Source organism: Schistocerca gregaria, chromosome 5 (genome assembly GCF_023897955.1).
Source record: "Schistocerca gregaria isolate iqSchGreg1 chromosome 5, iqSchGreg1.2, whole genome shotgun sequence".
In the NCBI taxonomy this organism is placed as follows: domain Eukaryota; kingdom Metazoa; phylum Arthropoda; class Insecta; order Orthoptera; family Acrididae; genus Schistocerca; species Schistocerca gregaria.
The window spans coordinates 243,949,063-243,969,978 of record NC_064924.1 but is presented as its reverse complement, the minus strand read 5'-3'; the positions used below and the strand labels follow the sequence as shown (position 1 = coordinate 243,969,978).

The following is a 20,916-nucleotide window of genomic DNA, read 5'->3' as shown; positions in this document are numbered from 1 at the left end:
CAAGTCCTTATTAGATACTGCATATCAGGTATGTGTGGCAAGTAAGGGTATACTTGATAAAGTAAAATTAAATCTACCATGCTGACTATGAAGTGGTGTTGCTGGGGGTCATGTAGATTCACTCAGTTCAGTGGTAACAAGTTTCTCTGTGTGTGTGTGTGTGGGGGGGGGGGGGGGGGGTGTTAGAAGTTCTCCCCATGGTAAGCAGTGGTTATGATGTCACACTCCGTTTATATTTCCTAGTTGCACATCATATCAAAGCCAACTTGGAACAGCATATAATTGAACTGGATAGAGCACCATATCATCTTGGTTTTACAGTTGAAAATCCATTACTGTAACAACGAACACCCAAAATGTGAGGAACGCCGTCTAAACTGTGTAAAAGGTCTCTTACAGTCAACACACAGGATATCATGCTGGAAGGTATTGGAAAGTTAAACTGGATTGATGTAGAACTGATCTTCTACTGACTGCTGTATGTGTTGAGCCTTTGTCGTGAATGAAGAATAACAAAGTATGATGTTCTGCATGGCTTGATTTATCCTGTGGAAGGAAAATGAAAGAGAGTTGTGCTGGTCAGTATTGATAATTTTAGACTTGAAGATCACATGGTACTACGACAGCTACTTCAGAAGTAGTAGGTGAGGACAAATTGCACACGGAATTCACATCACATTATGAGGTGTGGCAAATAAAGAGACTCTACTCATCCTCTAACTCTTTATTGAAAAAACTTACACAACTGAAATGTTGTTCACTTCAACATAAGCAGTACTGCAAGTCTTTTTCTATTATGTCGCTGATGAGACTCCTCGCTTTTTCCTTCACTGCATCTATGGACTTGAACGTGCTTCCTTTGACCACAGATTTTAGTTTTGGGAAGAGAAAGAAGCTGCATGGTGCTAGGCCAGGTGAATACGGTGGATGTTCCATCACTGGAATGTTGTTTTTCACCAAAAACCTCTTCACAGACATCGTGTTACAGGCAGGCATGTTGTCCTGCTGAAGAATCAATGACCGATTCTTCCATAGATATGGTCTTTGTCACACACATTCATGGAGGGTTTTCGAAACAGTTACATAACAAGCTTGATTGACAGTCTGACCTTCGGGCACCCAATCAATGTAGATACCCCCTCGGATATCAAAGGAAATGTCATCAGTGCCTTGAATTGTGATTTACTTGCACACGCTTTCTTCTTCCTAGGGGATTGAGGGCTCTTCCAATGCATAGGTTGTTGCTTAGTCTCTGGATCATATCAGAGTATCCATGTTTCATTACACGTAATTACTTTTCTGAGGTAATTAGGGTCATTTTCAATGTTTCAACAGTGTCAGCACAGCAGTCCACTTGATGTTGCTTTTGCTCATCTGTGAGGATTCTTGGCGCTACTTTAGCACAAAACTGTCATGCCCAGATCATGATGCAAAACTTGCCTAATGGTCCCCTTATTTATCAGGCAAGTCCTGAAATTGCTTGAATGCTTAGGCAGCAGTCTTCTCAAACAATTCTACTGAATACCCCCACATTATCTTCAGTTTTAAAAGTGGATTTTGAATTGTCTTCAAAGTCTTCCTTACTGGCCTTGAACCTCTTAACTCACTCGAACACTTTCGTATGAGATAGACACTGATTACCATAAACTTGTTTCAAGAAATCATAAGTTTCCGTGGCAGATTTTCCAAGTTTTGTGAGTAATTTGATTTTAACATATTGTTCCACTTTAATGTGTAGCATAATTCTGATGGAACTCAGACAAACAACCTGTTTCTAAGAAGGCTCACTGCCTGACTGACCACCACAGCAGCGTGAAATTTTGTATGTTTGTCAGGGAGAGTTCCAAGGTTATCCCCTACTCTTCTCTGTCATCAACAAAAGTGGAAATGCACACAACAACAAGTCCAGTTTCTTTATTGTCACACCACGTACACAACACTGGGAGAGTCTGTCAGTTTGAACGCAGTGACAAAGAAAGTTACACATCCAGATGGTTGAGACAATGAAGACATGGAGAGACTTTTAGATGAGTACATAAGGTTATTGGACCCTCCTGGACCATTCCCTGCTATGGCATTAATTCAGCATTGTATTCAAATTGAGAATGAAGTGACTGCCTGTAAGAAACTGTGCAGAGTCCTGACAGCATTTCCAGCTTGTCATGGCAGAATTTATAAACCAGCGATTTTAAGATGGTGAAATGTGCCTAGGCTGAATGGAGCAGTTAACCTTGGTATCTGTCATTGAAATAAACTGTGGTTTAACTGATTTGATTTTGTTGCTCCACCATTAAAGATGTTGTCTCTGGTACATTTCCTTGAGTGTCATGCAATTTGTAATGTGCTGACTGTGAAATGATCTACATGAAACAAAGAATTTAACTTCAATGCATGTATTACAATATTTAAGCATCATGTAATGTCTTGACACCACAAAATCTTTAACAACACTGGCTGGCAGACTGGTCTGTGGATGCCATCACTGGTGCCTATATGAAGTTACAATAATGGAAATCAGATGCATGCATTTTTATTTCAGTAATTTTACAAATTACAATTTGGGTTTTACATTTTTAGAATAGTTCACTAGTGAATCCAGATATATTATTGTATGAACTTTCATGTGTGATAATAATGTAACAAAAATTCATTTGCTAACTAGTGCAAATATGAGATTAAATTTATCCAAACAGTGCTTTACATAAAAATGTTAAGGGGAGGTTTACTGTCTTTTGATTAAAAAAATCAATTTTTTAACTGAATTTTTGGACCCATAAAAGTGTTTTGAATTCACCCCTGAAATGGTTTTTCTGAATATGAAATGGAAATGTTTGTTATTCACAGTTGAACAAAAAAATGCACCTGCCTGAAATCGGCCCTTTTCACACACCAGTTTTTTTTCTTTCGGAGGACGAGTTATTGTACCTGTGCTTGGGAGGAAACACACAAAATTCCAGAGAAAGTTTGCATGCATGTGTTTGGAAGGTAGCCCACAAGCATTTGCATTCTGGTGCAAAGACTGTGGAGGTTGCGACTTTCCCTGCAGTGAGCAGCTTCAATGAAGGGTATTCAGCAATTCTGAAGACCATGACCAACAATGGACATCACTCTGGGACTCTATTCGACGCCATTCGCCAAGCATTCGGATGACCACCGGATTCAAGCGGCTGAAAACAGTTTGTCACCAGCCTTACGAGCGGTTCTGGAGCAGCGCAGGATGGCCCAGATCGAGCAGAACGCCCTCTATGAGGAAGAGGAAGGCCTAGCAGATGAACGTAAGATGCATAATATTGCATTTATATGTAGTCAAAACTTCAAACGCGTTTTTCTTGAAATGACTTTTTTTATCGCACGGTATGGTAACTTAAAATCTACTGAACCGATTGGCATGATTCTTTGTTTCCGACCAAGCTAACTAAATTGTCTAGGAGTTGTACCACTTTTATGCCGATCCATCAACTATAAATATTATTACTTCAAATGGCCGCCATTTTGTGTCCTATGGTCCAAATAACTTCGGTGAGGTACAACTCCTAAAGAATCTTATATACTTCGCTAACGTCAACTCAATTTTGATTTGAGACGAGCTGGCTGACCTGTGTCATACCACGCATGGAGGTCTACATCGAAATTTTGTTTCGTTCCGACAGCACTTCCGCCTTTGCTCTTCGACATTTCTGGTCGAAAAGATTCCAGTTTGTAGAGGAAATATCAACAAACATTTTGACCAAATTTAACAGTGATATCTGTAACACATCCCAAGAAAAAAAAATTCTAAAAGAACATGCTTTTTTCGGGTAAAGATGGTTAACCCCCCCTTAATTACATCAATATTATGTACAAGTAATTGTGCCTAGCATGTCTTTGCTGTGATATGATCATGCACTGACTAAAAGAGAATTGCAACATGTGTTTCTACATCTGAAAGATGATGTTTATTCAGATTTCATACCAGTTGCACGAGTGCTGTTAGTAGTGCCACCATGAGGATGCAAATCAGGTTTTCTTTAACATGCTATAACGGTCATGGATGGTAGTTACCTTCGAAATCGGACATGGCGAGTTGATATTAATCAAGAATGTCTTTAAGGTGACAAAGACATCATTATCAACACCTCATTGGGTTTGAACAAGGTCACGTAACAGGGCTATGAGAAGCTGGGTGTTCCTTCTGTTATACTGCAAAAGACTTGGTAGAAGTGTAGCAACTGCACACGATTGCTGGCACAAGAATGTAGATTGTGAGAAGACTGGGCTCCATGTGACTATATGGCACTACTGAGAGGAAAGACCTCTGTGTTCAGCATATGGCTCTGCCACATTGTGCTGCATCTTCAGCAGTGATTTGAGCAGCAGTTAATACCATAGTGGCATAACAAACTGTTAAAAATTGGTACTTCAAGGACAGTTCTGAGCCGGATGCCCTGTTGCTTGCATTTCACTGACCCGAAACCACCACAATTTCTAACTTCGGTGGTGTCAAGTGAGAGCTGACTGAAGAGCATGGTGGATGTCTGTTGTGCTTCCTGATGGAAGTTGGTTCTGCCACAGTGCCAGTGGGCCATATGCTGGTTAGAAGGAGACCACTTGAAGGCCTGCAACTAACCTGTCTGTGTGCTAGATATACTTGTCCTGCACCTGGAGTTATGGTCTGGGATGTGACTTCGTATGACAGCAGGAGCACTCTCATGGTTATCCCAGGCACCCAATGGCAAATTTGTATGTAAGTATGGTAATCCAACCTGGTGTGCTGCATTTATGAGCAGCACTCCAGGGGGTGTTTTCCAAAAGTATAACACTTGGCCACATACCGCTGTTGTACCCAACATGACTTACACAGTGTTGACACATTGCTTTGGCCTGTCCAATCACCAAATCTGTCCCCAGTCAAGTACATATGGGACATCCTCAGACAACAACTCCAGCATCATCCACAAACAATATAAATGGTTCTGTTTTTACCGACCAAGTGCAACATGCGTAGAATTCCATTCCACAAACTGACATCTGGAACACTTACAACACAATGTAAGCTATGCATGCTTGTATTCAATATTCTGGCAGTTACAATGGTTACTGTGTACCAGCATTTCTCATTTGCAACCGCTTATCTCATGCTTACAGTACATGTGTCACTTAAATATGTAACCTAACTAATGTATTCCCGAAACTTCATTACTATACATTGATTATTTTTTGGTGCTGCAATTTTCTGCCGGCAGTGTATATATTATTTGATACACAGTAGAACTGTCTAACAAAGGAATCACCATCAAAGAAGGCTAGGTGTCCAAGTAGTAAAGGAATTAGCATATTTAATCAAAATATAAGAGGTATTAGAAATAAAGTTAGTGAACTACTTACAGATGTTGACTCTGACATTACTGGTGGATCGGAGCACCACTTAAATAATTCGACAATTCAGAGAATTCCTTTACCAGGATAAAGATTAGCCAGCTGTTTTTCAACGAGTTCTTTGTGCAGAGTAGAGGAGTGGCCATATATGTAAAAAAAAAGTATTCCATTTGAGTCTGTAGACGTATCATGGCACTGCACTGAACTGGTATTGAGTGCTGTGCAGGGGCAGTTGAATTTAGTGAAACTAAACTTCTAACTGTTGATATTTATAGGTCCCCTAACTCTGAATTTAGAGCATTTTTGCTCAAGCTAGAGATGGTTCTTGGTTCACTTTATAGGAAGTAACAAAAATTAGTTATACGTGACTTCAGTATTAATGATTGTGCAAGAAAAAGGATGTTGGAAGATCTCCTAAATTCACATGATCTGATGCAGACTGCATTTTATCCGACCAGGTTGCAGGGGAACAGCAGCACAGCCATAGACAATATTTTTATTCACTCTTCATTACTAGATCGGCATTCTGTTGGTCAAAGGGTGAATGGCCTTTCAGACCATGATGCACAAATTTCAACACTAAAAGGTTTTTATACTCAAACAAATGTTATATATAATTACAAACTATGTAGAAAAGCCAATCCAACAGCAATAAAGAGATTTTTAAACTCAGTTAAGGAAAAAGAATGGCAGGATATTTATAGATCCGATAACATAGAAGACAAATATAATGTTTTTCTAAAACATTTCTCATCCTCTTTGAAAGGTGCTTTCCATTAGAATGTTCTAAACAGGGTACTAGCAATAAAAGGCAGTCTGGGTAGTTCACTAATGGGATAAGGATATCTTGTAGAACAAAGAGGGAATTATATTAAAATGTCAGAAGTAGTCACAACCAGGCTACAGTAACCCATTACAAACAGTATTGTAATGTACTTAAAAATGTTATTAGGAAGACAAAGAGCAAGTGGTATGCAAATAGAATAGCTAATTCATAGGATAAAATTAAAATCATATCATCAGTCGTGAAGGAAGTATCTGGTCAGCGGCATAAGGTCAACAGTATAAAGTCAGTTTGTAGTAAAAATGTTTATGTTACTGACAAGTACAGTATTTAACAATTGTTGTCTGAGCATTGCTAGTGAGTTAAATAAAAACTTAGTTTTTGCAGAGAATCATATAACTCTTGGAAAATGCCTTTCCAAGACTGATGTCTGAAAACACTGTTGTGATACTGACAAGGGGGAGATTGAGTCAGTGCATGGAAATGCTGAAGTACCTTGTAGAATACTAAAGTACTGTGCTGCATGTTAGCCCTGTACTTAGCCATATTTGTAATGTTTTCCTTTAGGAATGGCCAGCTTCCTGATACCACTGTTTATTAGTCTGGGTGTTGTGACACTAGCCTTTCAATGTGTATATTCTTTACTGTCGTTACTTGTTAACAATATCAGCTTATTCCCACGAATTAGCAGCTTTCACTTAGTTAATAGTAAGCAGAAATCCAGTCTGCATTTGGATTGCATTCCCTTGACCCTTGTGCAGAAAGGTGTGCAGAATACAGCTGCATCCATTTTCAATAATCTACCACAAGAATTCAAAAACCTTAGCAGTAATCCACACACTTTCAAGTCTATACTGAAAAGTTTCCTCATTCTGTCAAAGACTTCCATGAAAGATTAAGCTGATTCTAGTGTTACATTGTTGATTGCGCTTACATAAAATTAAGGCTTGTCTTTTTTGGGTTCATAAACATTTTATTTTATCTGTTATTAATGTTATGTTGTAATTTCCTATAGTGACATGTTCCATAACCTTGGAGATTTGCTCCTCAATTTGGACTTACGGAACTAGACATGTAAAAAAATGAAAAATAAAATTAAAAAAAACCTCCAACTATCTGCATGACTTGGGACCAGGCCCAAACCTGGATTATAAAATATTTGGATAATGGGATAAATCAGGAAAACAGGTCATTTCCTTTTTTTTCAAAAAAAAAAAAGAGGCAAAACTAGGGTATACTTACTACTGCAATGTTATTTCAATGACTAGAAACTGTTTGGATTTGTTACAGTACTGTACTTACGTACAATGCCAGTTGTTGAACAGGGTCAGAGTCAGCTGTTTTTGTGCAGCCAAGTCTCTCATACACTTGACACTGATTCACTGCATATGGTCACACTCAGTTTGCTGCTCCATCCATGTTAGTACAGTGTTAAGACATGTAAATGCCTCACTAGCTGATGACAGTTCAATGACAGTGTCATCCTCCTGGCCATCTGTTTCTTCTCCCATACTTTGAATGATTTCAGCATCACTGAGAATTTGGAATCCAGGGTTCACAGAATCACATGAAAGTCACTCAACTGTATCCTCTGCACTGCAGTCAGAACATCCAAGAATTTTCAAAAGGGTTTTGCTCTTGTTCTCAAAGGATATTTTGTCTTCTACCACATTTCTTTCTTCCTCTTCCTTTTCACACTACTACTTTTCATCATAATCTTGCTGTACCCCATCTTTGGTTGAAATGCTTTTCAGTTTATTCCAAGGTCTTTTTAATGTGATTGTCTTGTCCAAATTCCATGCTTCCGGCAACATGTAAGAGCAGTCTTTTAAATTCAATTTTTGGTGTGAGCCGCAATGGCTTCTTAATTTTCATCTTCTATCAAAAACTTCCTCAACTGTTGCCTTCTATAAAGTCACTTCATAGTTTCAATAACTGATTGGTCCATTAGATGCAGTGAACTCACTATGTTTGGCAGCAGTATTAATATTTAAAAACATCAAGAAGGTTTTCTGTGGGATGGGCGAGTGTGTTGTCCAGAATTAACATCACCTTACTGCCTTCTTTTCCTTTGGCCTTTTGGTAATTTTTTTTTTACTTCAGGCATGAAAATTGATTCATACCATTCACAAAACAAAGTAGCAGTCATCCATGCCATTGGTTGATTCACGTACAAGATGGGATGTTTCTTAAACTTTTCTAAGGCCAGGAATTTGTGCAAAGGTTTTGGAAAAGATGACCAGGTTATTATAATAGGTGGTGCAGGAAACAGCCAGGCTAAGAACAGTAATTACAGCATTAGGAGTGACCTGGATGAAATAGGAGTTGCAGCTACATGCACAAGTGTGAGTTTTGTGGGGGTGCAGTGCCAATTGCTACAATTGGGAGAGGGGACAATACCTGACATGGCCTTCACCTGAATATGAGAGGGAAAGATAGGTTTGCCGAGCTTCTTGCAGATAATATACAGGGAGGGGGAGGGGGCTAGGGGGAGGGGGGGGCACCCTCAAACATTGCAAGATACCTGTGGCTAAAGAGAAACAGAGGTCCTTAAAGATTAAATCTCCTTCGCCAAATCGCTATGATGGATAAAAAGTAAAGCGCAGTCGACAGCCCGCACATCATTCACTAAAACAGCCAGTAATTCAGATGGCAAACATAAATGAGAACATAAGTGGTTAAAAAAAGGGCTTTCCATCAGGATATGGCAAACCGTCAGAGGTTGAGGGCAATGAGCACATTGGGGTGCACCGCTTAGCAAATGACGATGGCTAAAAAAACAGTGCTCAGGACCATGAGGAGATCGTCTAAGCCAATGGGAGATGCTTAATTCCCTGGAGCTTGTTTCCATGAAGGAAGGACCAGTGGTGATGGCAAAGTGACACCTGCTGACAGACAGCAACACAGAGATCATCGGAGGGAGTAGAAGAACCAAGGTGCGAGGACTGCAGCCTTGGCAGCAGCCTCGTTTCCTGTAAGACTGACATTACCAGGAATCCACATAAACATCACAGTGGTTCCATCAAGAGTGAGCAAGTGACAGCTTTCCTGTAGCCTCTGCACTAAGTGATGGACAGTATACAATCCACCGAGGTTCAGAAGGGCACTGAGCAAGTTGTAGCAGATGAAGCAATTGAAAATCCTGTGTTGCCAGATGTACTGCGCATCCTGATACAGGGCAAAGAGCTCGACTGTAAATACTGAGCAGTGTTCAGGAAGCTGATACAGAAAAACTTTGGGGCTAATGATGAAGGCACACCTGTCACCATGATCAGTCCAAGAACCATCAGTGTACACAAAAGTATTATTGCGAAAGTTCAAAGGTCATGAAACTTATTACAGCGATAGAGCAAGGCTGGAGTAGTATCTTTAGGAAATAAATGAAGACCAAGGTGAACATAGGCCCCTGCACGAAGCGAAGGTGTGGTTTCACACCCATCGGGAAAGTGGCAGGTAGAGTGAAGTTAAGCTGCTGGAGCAAGAGCTGAAAGCAAACTCCAGGAGGTAACAGAGAAAAGGAACATGCTCCATACTGGCAATTAAAGGAGTCTTCAAAGAAGGAGACACAGGGCGGGTGGCCATGCATGGCAGACAAACGGCTTGCGTATCTGCTGAGGAGAAAGTCACAGCGGTACGACAGCAGTAGTTCGGCTGCTTCGGCAGGCAGACTTTCAACCGGACTAGTGTAAAAGGCCCAGTGGCCAAATGGATGCCATAATGGTGGATTGTATTGAGACCGTGTAAGAAGGATGGATGTGCAGATGTATAAATGAAACATCTGTAGCCTAGTTTCAAATGGACAAGGGACCTGTAAAAACAGAGGAAGGTGGTCCAGTCTACTGTCCAGGAAGTACTGCTGATGACACGTAGGACATTGAAGGACCACATACAGCAAGTATGTCCAAGAAGGTTCCCTATTGAGCATGAGCTCCAGGAATTTCATGGTGTCAACGAATGGAAGAGCAATAGGTCCAAGATGTAAAGATGATGGAAGAATCTGTTGCGCTGCCAGAAATTCATACAAACAGTTTGGCCAGTGGAAGAATGATAACCATTATCGATGTTCCATGACTAAAGACAATTGAGACCTTGCTGAAGATGCCACTTAATGAGACAAGTCTGTGGAGAACTGCAATAGATGGCAAAATTGTCAATGAAGAGGGAGCCGGAGATGCCTGGCAGGAGACAGGCCATAATAGGGTTAATGGTGATAGCAAAGAGGCCAGTACCCTAAGACACACCGTCTTCCTGGATAAAGGTGAAACAAGGTAGAACCCACACATACCTTGAAGACTCGGTCTTTTCAGTATTTCTGAAGAAAATGGGGCATGCAACCATGGAAGCCCCACATGTAGAGAGTATGGAGGATACCAGTTGTCCAGTAGGTGTCACAAATGAGAAAAAATGGCCACAGTCTGGTATTTCCACAGAAAACCATTCATGACATGGGTTGGTTGACAAAGGGATGAGAAGAGTGCACTCGAAATTCGCACTGAGCACCGGTTGATAAACTGGGAGACTGGAACCACCATACCATCCGTGCATGAATCATATGTTTTATCACCTTGCAACCACAGCTGGTGAGATAAATGGGGCGACAATTTGAAGGAAGCTGATTGTCCTTACCACGCTTAGGTATGGGTATGACAGTGTGTTCATGCCAGCATCTGGAAAATATGCCCTCTGCCCAGATGCGATTTGCGTATGGAGGATCAGGATGAAGTGGGAACATCACTTACCTCACTGATAGTAAAGGTAGCATTGTAGCACTTACGATTTTGAGAGGAGAAGGGTATCACCTGAGTCTAGATCTCTCGTTTCCCATGGAGGAAGGCAGGGTGATAGTAGGTGGAGTTCGAAATGTCTGCAAAATAGTGGACCAATGACTTGGAGACGCAGCAGTGTCTACTATGAAATTATCTGTTACTGTCGGGCCGGAAACTGGGGAATGGACCTAGGCCCCAGAGAGCAGTCGGAGGTTGGCTCACACAACAGAAGGTGGTGTGGAATTGTTAAAAGAACTAGTAAAGGAAACCCAGTTAGCTTTTCTGCTATCCCGAAGAATGCGACAACAATGTGCACGCAAGTGTCTGTCACGAACGCAGTTGGGCATTGTATGATGATGGTTAAAAATGCGGAGAGCACATCTCCCTGCACAAACTGTGTTGCAGCATGCCTCAGTCCACCAAGGGAGTGGGACACGCCGCGGCAAAGAGGAAGTGCGAGGAATGGAATGTTCTGCGGTGGACAACATTTGTAAGATATTCTACATTGTCACCACAAATGGGGAACTCTTATTCTTCGAAGGTAGCCAGGGAGGAGTAAAGCTGCCATTTGGGTGTGCACGTAGGTGGAGGAGTCAGCTCGAGTACATGTCAGAGGGAACAGACCACTTGAGATGATGGGCAAGCTGGGCGGTGCAGAAGGAAATGTTCAAATGGGAATAGGTGTTTGTGGAATCCGAAAGGACTGTGGGTGCTTCCGTGTTAAGGCAGATGAGGTTAAGGTGATTGGGAAGGTCAGCCAAGAGGGCACAAAACTGGGTAGTCATGGAGATCAGTTGACTGTGAACATCATCCTGCATGACTCCCACAAGATGGGATGCCGTTCTCTGGGGAAAAGTCAAAATGAAACAGGAAGAAACATGGGAGCTCAAAGTGGTTGTGAGGATGCAATTTTGTTTGCTGGAGGCAAAGAATAAGTGGACACTGCAATTCTAAGAGCAGCCGAAGTCCAATTTGTGGGATTGAAGGCTACCAACATTTCATTGCAGGAGAGTCATAATGAGAAAAGGGGAAGATGGAAAAAAATGAGGTAGTATCACCATGGCGGCTGGCAAGTGCTAGCCTTTGAAGACTCACTGATATATGGCACAGAGGTTGGAGGATCCTACTCTACTAGACCAACAGAGGTGTCTGGACTCTGCCTTTGTCCACCTGTGGAGTCCAGGGCAGAAAAACGGTTGGTGGTGCACACCGGCAACAAGGAGGTCGGTCGAGCAAGGGTATTAAGTGGCGACACCGTTGAAGAGGATCTCCGAGTCGCTGAAGGAGAAGACCATTTGACTCTGACTTCTTGGAGCATTTCTGGTTGGCACAGGAAGACCTATATGTTTGTTGGCTAGAGGGTAGTAGCAAGTCTTTAAGGGAGTATTCTTTCTGCCCTTCAAGCCCGCCAATTGTGTAGCTGGTGACTTCGTCCTGTGAGGCAAAAGTTTGGTGGCTTGTGGCACAGCTGGAGGAGGAGGTGGGATACTACCATGACACTGGGCAATTTCACAACCACAGTGCTGAATTTGAGGTTTCAGGTTTGCATGTAACTGTCCTTCATGGAGCAAGATATAGCAAGTACAGTACTGAAAGTGCCAGATGGTAGAACACAGGGTTTGCAACTAGCCAATAACTTGCAAGTAACCAGGTAAGGCAGTTTTTCCGTTACTTGGATCTCCTGGACAGCCTGCACATCGAGATGCTTGGGACAGTCTCAGAAGGATGCGAGTGGTGTCACCATTGTAGTTGATACAGTGGGGAGGAAGAAGAAGGCACTTGTCCTTATGAGTATCCCTACCACAGGTTACGCAGTTGACCGGGTGTCGATAGGACATTCGAGTGTGGTTGAAATGATGGCACTGGTAGCAGCGCATCAGATTCAGAATGAATGGTCAGACTGTGATAACTTCATAGCCTGCTTTGATCTTTGACTGAAGTGCCACTCTATCAAAAGTGAGAAAAAGAGTGCATGTGGGCACTAACGATTCAACTACCTTTTTCATCACTTTATGGACTGCAATGACACCCTGATCAGAGAGATACCTTTGGATTTGTGCCTCGGTCAGACCATTGAGTAGCCTAGTGTAAATAAAACCATGGGAAAATTCAGCATTCAATGGGCCTTCATGTGAACACAGGATAGCCTTGGAGAAGTGAAGTGGCAAGCAGTTGTTGTGCTTGGGAATTTGAAGTAGTCTCCAAAAGCAAAGTGCCATTTCATAAAAGAGGGCAGGGTTTCACATGGCGAGCTATTGCATCAACACCTTTCTGAATGATAAAAGAATTACCGTAGCAAAGGACTGCCTGTCTTCAGTATATAAACCACAAGGAGCCGTGGTGCAGCTCTGAGGGTTTTTGAATTGTTAGCCTCATTCATTTTATATTTGGTAGAAATTGACTGTGAAAATGTTGAATGGCTATGGCACACTTCTTCCTTCTGGGGACCCCCCTCAGAAGGGAGCACACCCGCCTTAGGTGAATGTTCACACCTCAGGCCACAATTTCCAAACACCTGACAGAGGGACCAAACAGCAATTTGGAAAGGTAGCAGCTCAGACAATCACCCATCCCTGGGCCTGGCCTGTACCAGGGGAACGTGCGTAGCCTACCCGTCAATGCGGGGCTGGGTATTTTGCATTACCTGGTCACCTGTTATGTGTAAGTCATGTAGACTGGCCTTCAGCACTGCACAGGGAGGAAGAAGAAAAAGAGAAACTTCAGATGATGAAGTGGAAGAAGGATAGAAGAACGGGTACAAAGAAAGAAAAAAAAGGAATGAAAATAAAGTAGGGAGACTGTTTGATATCAGCTACTGAATGTGCAGATTACATTTCCAAGACATCCCAGATATGTTCCCCAAGGGAAAGGAAAAATAAGTGCAAGAGGATATACATAAAGCATGGAAGAGAAACAATGCTGCATAGGATGGGGTCCGATGCTTCATAGGCTGGGGTCCTGTTGTAGCCAAGCACTAACCTGCCAAAGAGTGGCAAGCCCACTGGGGTGTCGGGTGAAAATGTGCTCCAGATGTGGTTCGATGAGTTCTTTGCCTCAAAACCACATGGTTTCTACAGTTGTGGAACTGTAAAGTCACCCCAGCATTGTCAGACTGTTGTAAACAATGAATGGGAATATATTACCGATGACTAAAGTCTCAGTTGTGTGTGTCTATTGTGTTTATTAATCTTATAGAAAAACTCTGCAAACTTTCACACAAACCTAATAAAATGCAAATGCAAAAGCTTCTAATACTTGAAAGACAGGTGATGAGAAGAATCTGGAGCTTGGCGAGAGATGGAGATACTTGGAGGACAAGAAAGGGCAATGAAAAATTGAGATCATGGTATAGTCCCATATTTTACAATATTAAAAGGACAAATGACACAGTTGGGTAGGTCATGTAATCCATTTGCCAGAGACCTTGCAATCTGTATGCCAGAGACCTGAGTTCCAAAGCAAGCTTTCATCACTCACACTGCAATAAAAAGACCCATGGATAGGGCAAGAAGCAGATGGGAAGATGACATGGAAATATACAAAAACTTTGAAATGGAGTCAATTGTGAGGAAACAGTGAAGGGCAGGAAGCAGTGGAGAATGATTTTTGAGGCAGCACATAGCGTACAAGGCTGGTGAATGCTGGTAGGAAAGTAAACATACTGTGCAGCTATATGTTTAGCTGAAACTTGGACAGGCATAAATGTCATTGGATATTGAAAACTTCAGATTTGATATTACGCTTTACAGTTGCTGGCTAAAAGGTGACTTCATGAGGACTAACATTAGTCAGCTAACAACTCCCAAAAGCTATTGATATTACATTAATATTACTTTTCTTTTTCTACGTCCACAATTCCCCTCACCCCCTTCTCCACCCAACACATCTATGGGTGCTAAGTACATTGTACCCCCAATGGAAACTATATATTCAACACTAATATTGGCTGCTATCAGTCATCTTACATGCCACATTCTTCTCTCCTTCACTCCATTTGTAGCAGTGTTAGGGCAGTTTTACCACAAGAGTACTTACTGATAGATATATTATGTCACATTAATACTGTTTGGCTGAAAATTCTTCTGGCTTTCCAGACCTATGTTTGCAGGATACAACATTACCAGCCTCACAAATATGAGTGTTTGGGAGGAAGGGGGAATGTACCTCCCAGCTTAACTGTACTACACACTGAATAACAGTAAAGTTTTGTCTCAACAGCTATCCATGCAATTAGTACATGTTCACTCTGAAACTGAAAGGAAGGAGGATTAAAATTTATTGTGAATTTATGACGAAGTTATTGTAGAAAAAGGACAGTATCAGCTGGGACATGGGAAGAAAATCAGCTGCATGCTTTGAGCAGAACTATATTGTCATTTACCTCCAGTAATTTATGCAAATCTTAGAAAATCTACATCTCAATGGCTGGACAGACAGCTGAACCCCACTCCTCCAAAATGTCTTACCCAATGAAGTGCTTGTGGCTGATTGTTTTTGCAGAGGTGTGTACTGTACTCACAATCCAAGCAGTTAGTACACCAGTCCACTCTCTTTGACATCATCTCACAGTTGTGCCAAATGATGGTCACAGAAATTTGTCCAGAGAAAACTGTAATAGAGAGCTGTCAATGCTAATCAGCACCAAGCTTGGAAACTAAGGGTTTATCAAACTTGCACTCACCTCCAACTGACTGGATTTCATTAAGCACTCCTAATTTAACATGACCTGTAGGGTCTGTATGTGGAAGTCACAAGTATTACTTCATTCTCCCCTCACAGTTTTTGACAATATTAGTACCAGTTTTGAGTATTATACACATGTTTGAATGTCAGAGGCTGAAAAAGTGTGCCTTCAATTTTAGTGAGGACTTACACCCAGTTTCTCAACCTTTTCCATTGCATGCAAATGTTGCATAAATGTGGAGTGATCACAGTTCGTCACTTTTGCCAGCTGCTGAGTACACTGACATGGATCATTGCTGATTCTTCATCAAACTCCGAAGGTCTTCCAAAGTATGGAGAGTCATTAATGTTAAAACAGTCCTCTTTTTAAAAAAAGAAAACAATTTTCTTGCTGTGTTCTATCTAGTGCATGGTAAAAATGTTTCTGTCTGCCTCCATTGCTGTCACATCTTCACTGAACTCAAACAGAAGCATATGTCTGAACTGTTCCAGTTTCTTCATTTGGCGCTCCATTTTCTAGCATCCTCAGGTTTTAAATAATTAATTTTAGGTATTTTCAGCAAATTTCTTCAAAATACTTTAATAAAACCACTGATAATGGTGCTAGTAGACACCATAAATGGACAATCAGTTCCTATTTCTGTTAAGGTTCTCATTACAAAAATACTGGATGCAACAAAGTGAGAGAAATTTATCCACAATTTACTGAGTGTTTAATTAGTAGTTTTACATTATATGTTTTTGCTACTGTCCATTTTTTAATTACATTATAGTCAATCGCCATCTACAAATTGAATCAAATATACAACATAACAAGTAAAACAAACACACACACACACACACACACACACACACACACACAAACAACAAAGGACTATGCCTTGTCCAGAGTTATGCAATTAATATTTTACACAAATCTATTCACAGAAGTCAAGTACAGTAATGGCTTTGGGAAGCAATAACGTTCAGAATCTTCCTGCGGTCCTCTCTGCTGGTTATTCCAATTTCTCTAAGGTCCATGTCACGTAGTTCAAAGAATGTCTCCAAATCAAGCTGGAAAATAGATCACATGAAAATTTTTATATTGCTGGAAAATTTGTGACTGAGTATGTTTCTCACCAAACACAGAGCAGTGAACAGGCACATAAGTATCCTTCATCTGGGCTTGTAACCCACACAAATCTCTCCCCCCATCCTCACATGTCTGAGCGTAGGAAGAATAATGCACTGAAGAAAATATATGGAAAGAGAAACAAAGTTAAAATACCAACATCAATATCACAACCATAATTCCTGAATGTAAATATCTCACAGAAAAAAAGACAAACTGATATCCTTAGACTATTGAATAAGCTGGAAAGAGGAAAGGAATTCTATTATGATAAACTATAAACCTCATCATTATGGTAGTATAAAGCAAGCTGACCTGTGTAACTTTTGTGTTGGGATGTTATGAAATGATGGGGCAGTGAGAAGTCACTTAACAACCTTAATCATAATTTACGGCAAGCTAGACAAACCAGAACTGCACGCAAACATTATCATCACATGTGATAAAATAACATATGGCAGCAATAATTAAAATCTTGCTGTGCTCTTCCAATTTTTAAAGACAAGTGCGAATAAAGGACTAAATCATACGTTCTGGATTCTAGACTCAAAGATCAAGTTTTTGACACCCCGTCATGTTATGAATTCAGTTAGAAGGACAGAGCGAGATGTAGAAATGGACCAAGAAGAAGAGAAATGAGAATCACAATGAAGAACTAAGCAAAAAGCAAAAAAGAAGATGGGTGAAAAACAAAAAAGAGTTATTAGCTGTCACTTTTCCGTACAAATTAATATCTTATTTGAAGGATTACTTTCTCATCACTTCAAAAATCAACATCAGGGATAGATTCCTAGCTCTCACTGGTTGAAGGAATGTACGCTCTCTTTTGCCTGTTTCCACTAATTCTAGCATCTTACATCCCCATCATTTAGTACTGACCTCATTCAGTGTAGGCAGATTATCATCAACCTCAAACCTAAGCAATATTTCACCAATGGATGTTGGTTCTTATTTGGAGTTAGGATGAGAATTGTCATCTCCTCCTACAAAATTTGGGTTGTTATCTTAATAGTGTTATCTCGATAAAAATCCACAAATACCTGCTGAGGCTCATGTATGGCATGATTAAGAAGCTTTATTTCTTTTCAAATGAGGATCCTGCAATCTTTCGGAAGCCATACTTTTCAAGCACTTTGAACCTACCAATATCCCTTGCTATGTCTTCAAGGTCAAATGTCACTTAGTTTGATGGCCTTTTTCAGAATCTCTTTTGGAAACACTTGTGTGATGACATATGTCAGGTTTCCTTTCTCCTATGACAGTCCATTGGATGTGTTTACCATGTTGATAACTTAAGCTGAAGATAATGGCAGTCCTGACTTGAGAAACTTGTAGCAAGCCACATCGAACAAATTATGTTTATTTCCATACCTTAATACTCGGAAGTGGCTACATGCTTGTTGTCCTGAGAGTGAAGTCAATTCTCTGAATGCTCCACTCTTTCCATTTCCTGAATGAAAGCATTCAATGTTATGTGCGGCTTGATTTTAGGATGGTGGTCCATAGAAATAAGAGATGATTAATTCCAAAAGCTGTTTGAGATTAATTCTCATTTGATGAAAAGAGTACACAATGTTTCCTTTAATTACATACTGCACCTTTTGAGGTCAACTAATCCACTGGATTTCAAACCTGTTGTGGACTAATCTTCAGCCCTTCTGCCTGAATAAGGAGCCACTGGCTCTGAAAGCTTGCCTAATTACAACCCTCTTTTATGTGTGTACTCTGCTGCTTCTTGGATTTAAGAGGCCAAATGAACATACCAAATTTTAATACTGCTTTCTGTAATTTTCAGTTAGATAATGATGCACAGGTATTCAACCTATTTAAAATAAAACATGGTATTAACTCTTTCTTATACTTACTTCCACATTCACACAAACTTGTGTATATAAAAGAACAATATTTCTTGGATTCGCTTGTCAGTATTACTCAAGATTAAAAATTAGAATTAATCTCATTTCAGTAATTTAAATTATTAAAATGTATGATATGCAACTACTGTTCATCCAGCGAAGGATTTTAATGCATATTTTGGAAGTGCCCAATTGATAAATAAGCAAAAATAAGCTTTGTGACTGCACGTGGTTCACTCAGTTTCTCCTAAAAAGTACCTCACTTCTTTATGCCCTTGTTTACCACAAAAATCGTATTTGCATGATGGCCTTTTGATTTTAGATGTGATTTGTCACAGTCACTTCAAATATCCCCGTTTAATCTACATTATGGTGCTGATTTTCGTCACCAGTTTGGATCCTTGTGTTGGAAATTTGTGGTAAGTTCTTATGGGACCAAACTGCTGAGGTTATCGGTCCCTAACGTTACACACTATTTAATCTAACTTAAACTAATTCACGCTAAGGATGCCACACACACATCCACGCCTGAAGGAGGACTCGAACCTCTGGGGGGGGGGGGGGGGGCATCCATGCCTGAAGGAGGACTCGAACCTTTGGGGGGGGGGGGGGGGGGGAGCCGCGTGGATTGTGACAAGACGCCTCAGACCATGCAGCTGATCCTGGTGTTATTTTCTTCCAAAATTTGCATATTTAGTATCATAAAATACAGTAGATTGTCTTGAAATTTACGGATCAAACTTATTAAACAAAACACACACTTGCACGTGCACTCACATGCACACAGAGGTGGGGGGGGGGGGGGGGGAGGGGAGGCTGATGGCTGTGAGGGGACAGGCAGGTGCACGCTATAGGACACGCATGGGCTCGTTCTGGCTGGATTGAGGAGTTATGACTTGGAGGAGGAGTGAGTGGGGAGGGAGAGATAGAATAGACTAAGGGACAGACTTGGAGAAGAGCATTTGAATACAGGATGACTGAAGTCAGTGTTATAGGGCAGGGCTGCATGTGGGTGTGGGGCTTGGGGGTAGGTAGATTTGGGCCAGGAGGATTACGGGAACAAAGGCTATGTTGCAAGGATGACTCACATCTACATACTTCAGGCAAGTTATTGTTGAGAAGGATCCAGAAAGCACAGGTTATGAAGCAGCCACTGAAATCAAGCATATTGTGCTCAACAGTGTTGTGCCACTGCACTGTCAAATCTGATCTTGGCCACAGTTTGACAATGGCTATTTAGTAGGGTGGACAGCTAGTGTGTAATCATGCCCACAAAACATACTGTGACCTGATATAAGACATGGCTGTTTTCACATATGGCCCTGCCTGTGATAAGATAGGTAAGCCTGTGACTGGACTGGAGCAGGATCTGCTCGGTGATTGCATTGTCTTGCACTTCGGTCTTCCACAGGGATATTTTCCACGTAGCAAGGAGTGGAAGTAGGTGTTGTGGAAGAAAGGAAAACTTTTGGGTGGGTGGCATATTAGAACTTTGGGAAGGGTGGGAAAGATTTTGAGTAGGATGCTCCTCATTTCTGGGAATGATGACAAATTGTCAAAGTCCTGGCAAAAGATACGGGTTAGGTTTTCCAGTCCAGGGTGATACAGGTAAAGGAGGGCTGCTCTTTTGAAGTTGGTTCCTGAGCGCAGTCAGAAGTTAAGGGCATGTGTGAATATGACACAGGAAATGTCTGCAGCTAGGTTTGGGGGAGGGGCAGGAAATGGGGGGGGGGGGGGGGTAATGGCTTTCAGAATTTTGAGCAATGTTGGTTTTTGGATGGTTTTGGATGGAGGCTTTGGTCATCATGTAGGAATTCCCCAATTCCAACTTGGCCTCATTTTGCTTTAATATGTCTCTTCACAAGTACACAAATCTCTTGACAGTGAAAAGAACAGTCACCTACAATTTCACATTAGACTCTGATTTAATAATAGGCCCTGCAGAAGGAGTTTCACAACTATCATGGTGAACTACAATGCTTACATGGCGGAAGGTGTCTGCCAACTATCTGACTACACCTACAAGCCTTGCTATAGTGCTCCCATCCCATAAGTACAACATAACCTCAAATCCTTATGCTTTCCAAAATCCATAAACAAATCTAACAAACCAGGCCCCCAATGTAGCTGCTTACTGTCTTATCATTCAAAGAAAACTTAATCTTTTTTACCAAAATCTTTAACCTATTGCCTGTTGCAAGGCTTCTATTATCAAAGATATGGACCACTTCTTTCACCAACTGTCAGCCACACCCGCTCCATTACCACTTGTCTCCCTAATCGTCACTGCTGACACTACCTCTGTATACACCAACCACCAACGTACCCTCATACTCATCACCTTGCCTTCTCCTACACCTC

The 20,916-nt window shown here is 41.2% G+C and overlaps 1 protein-coding gene across 10 annotated transcripts in view; it reads right to left on the bottom strand.

Annotated features, from left to right (window-relative positions):
• Positions 1-16,152: 16,152 nt before the first annotated feature.
• LOC126272960 (uncharacterized) overlaps positions 16,153-20,916 on the bottom strand; it is a 139,745-nt gene continuing 134,981 nt past the window's right edge. For 9 of the 10 annotated variants that reach the window (XM_049976284.1, XM_049976287.1, XM_049976283.1 and 6 more), the window contains one exon: positions 16,195-16,641. In XM_049976284.1, the coding sequence (XP_049832241.1) occupies positions 16,519-16,641 (123 nt within the window). In that variant the 3' untranslated portion in view covers positions 16,195-16,518. Of the gene's footprint in view, positions 16,642-20,916 lie in introns of all 10 variants that reach the window. The other variant, XM_049976289.1, reaches the window with a different exon arrangement.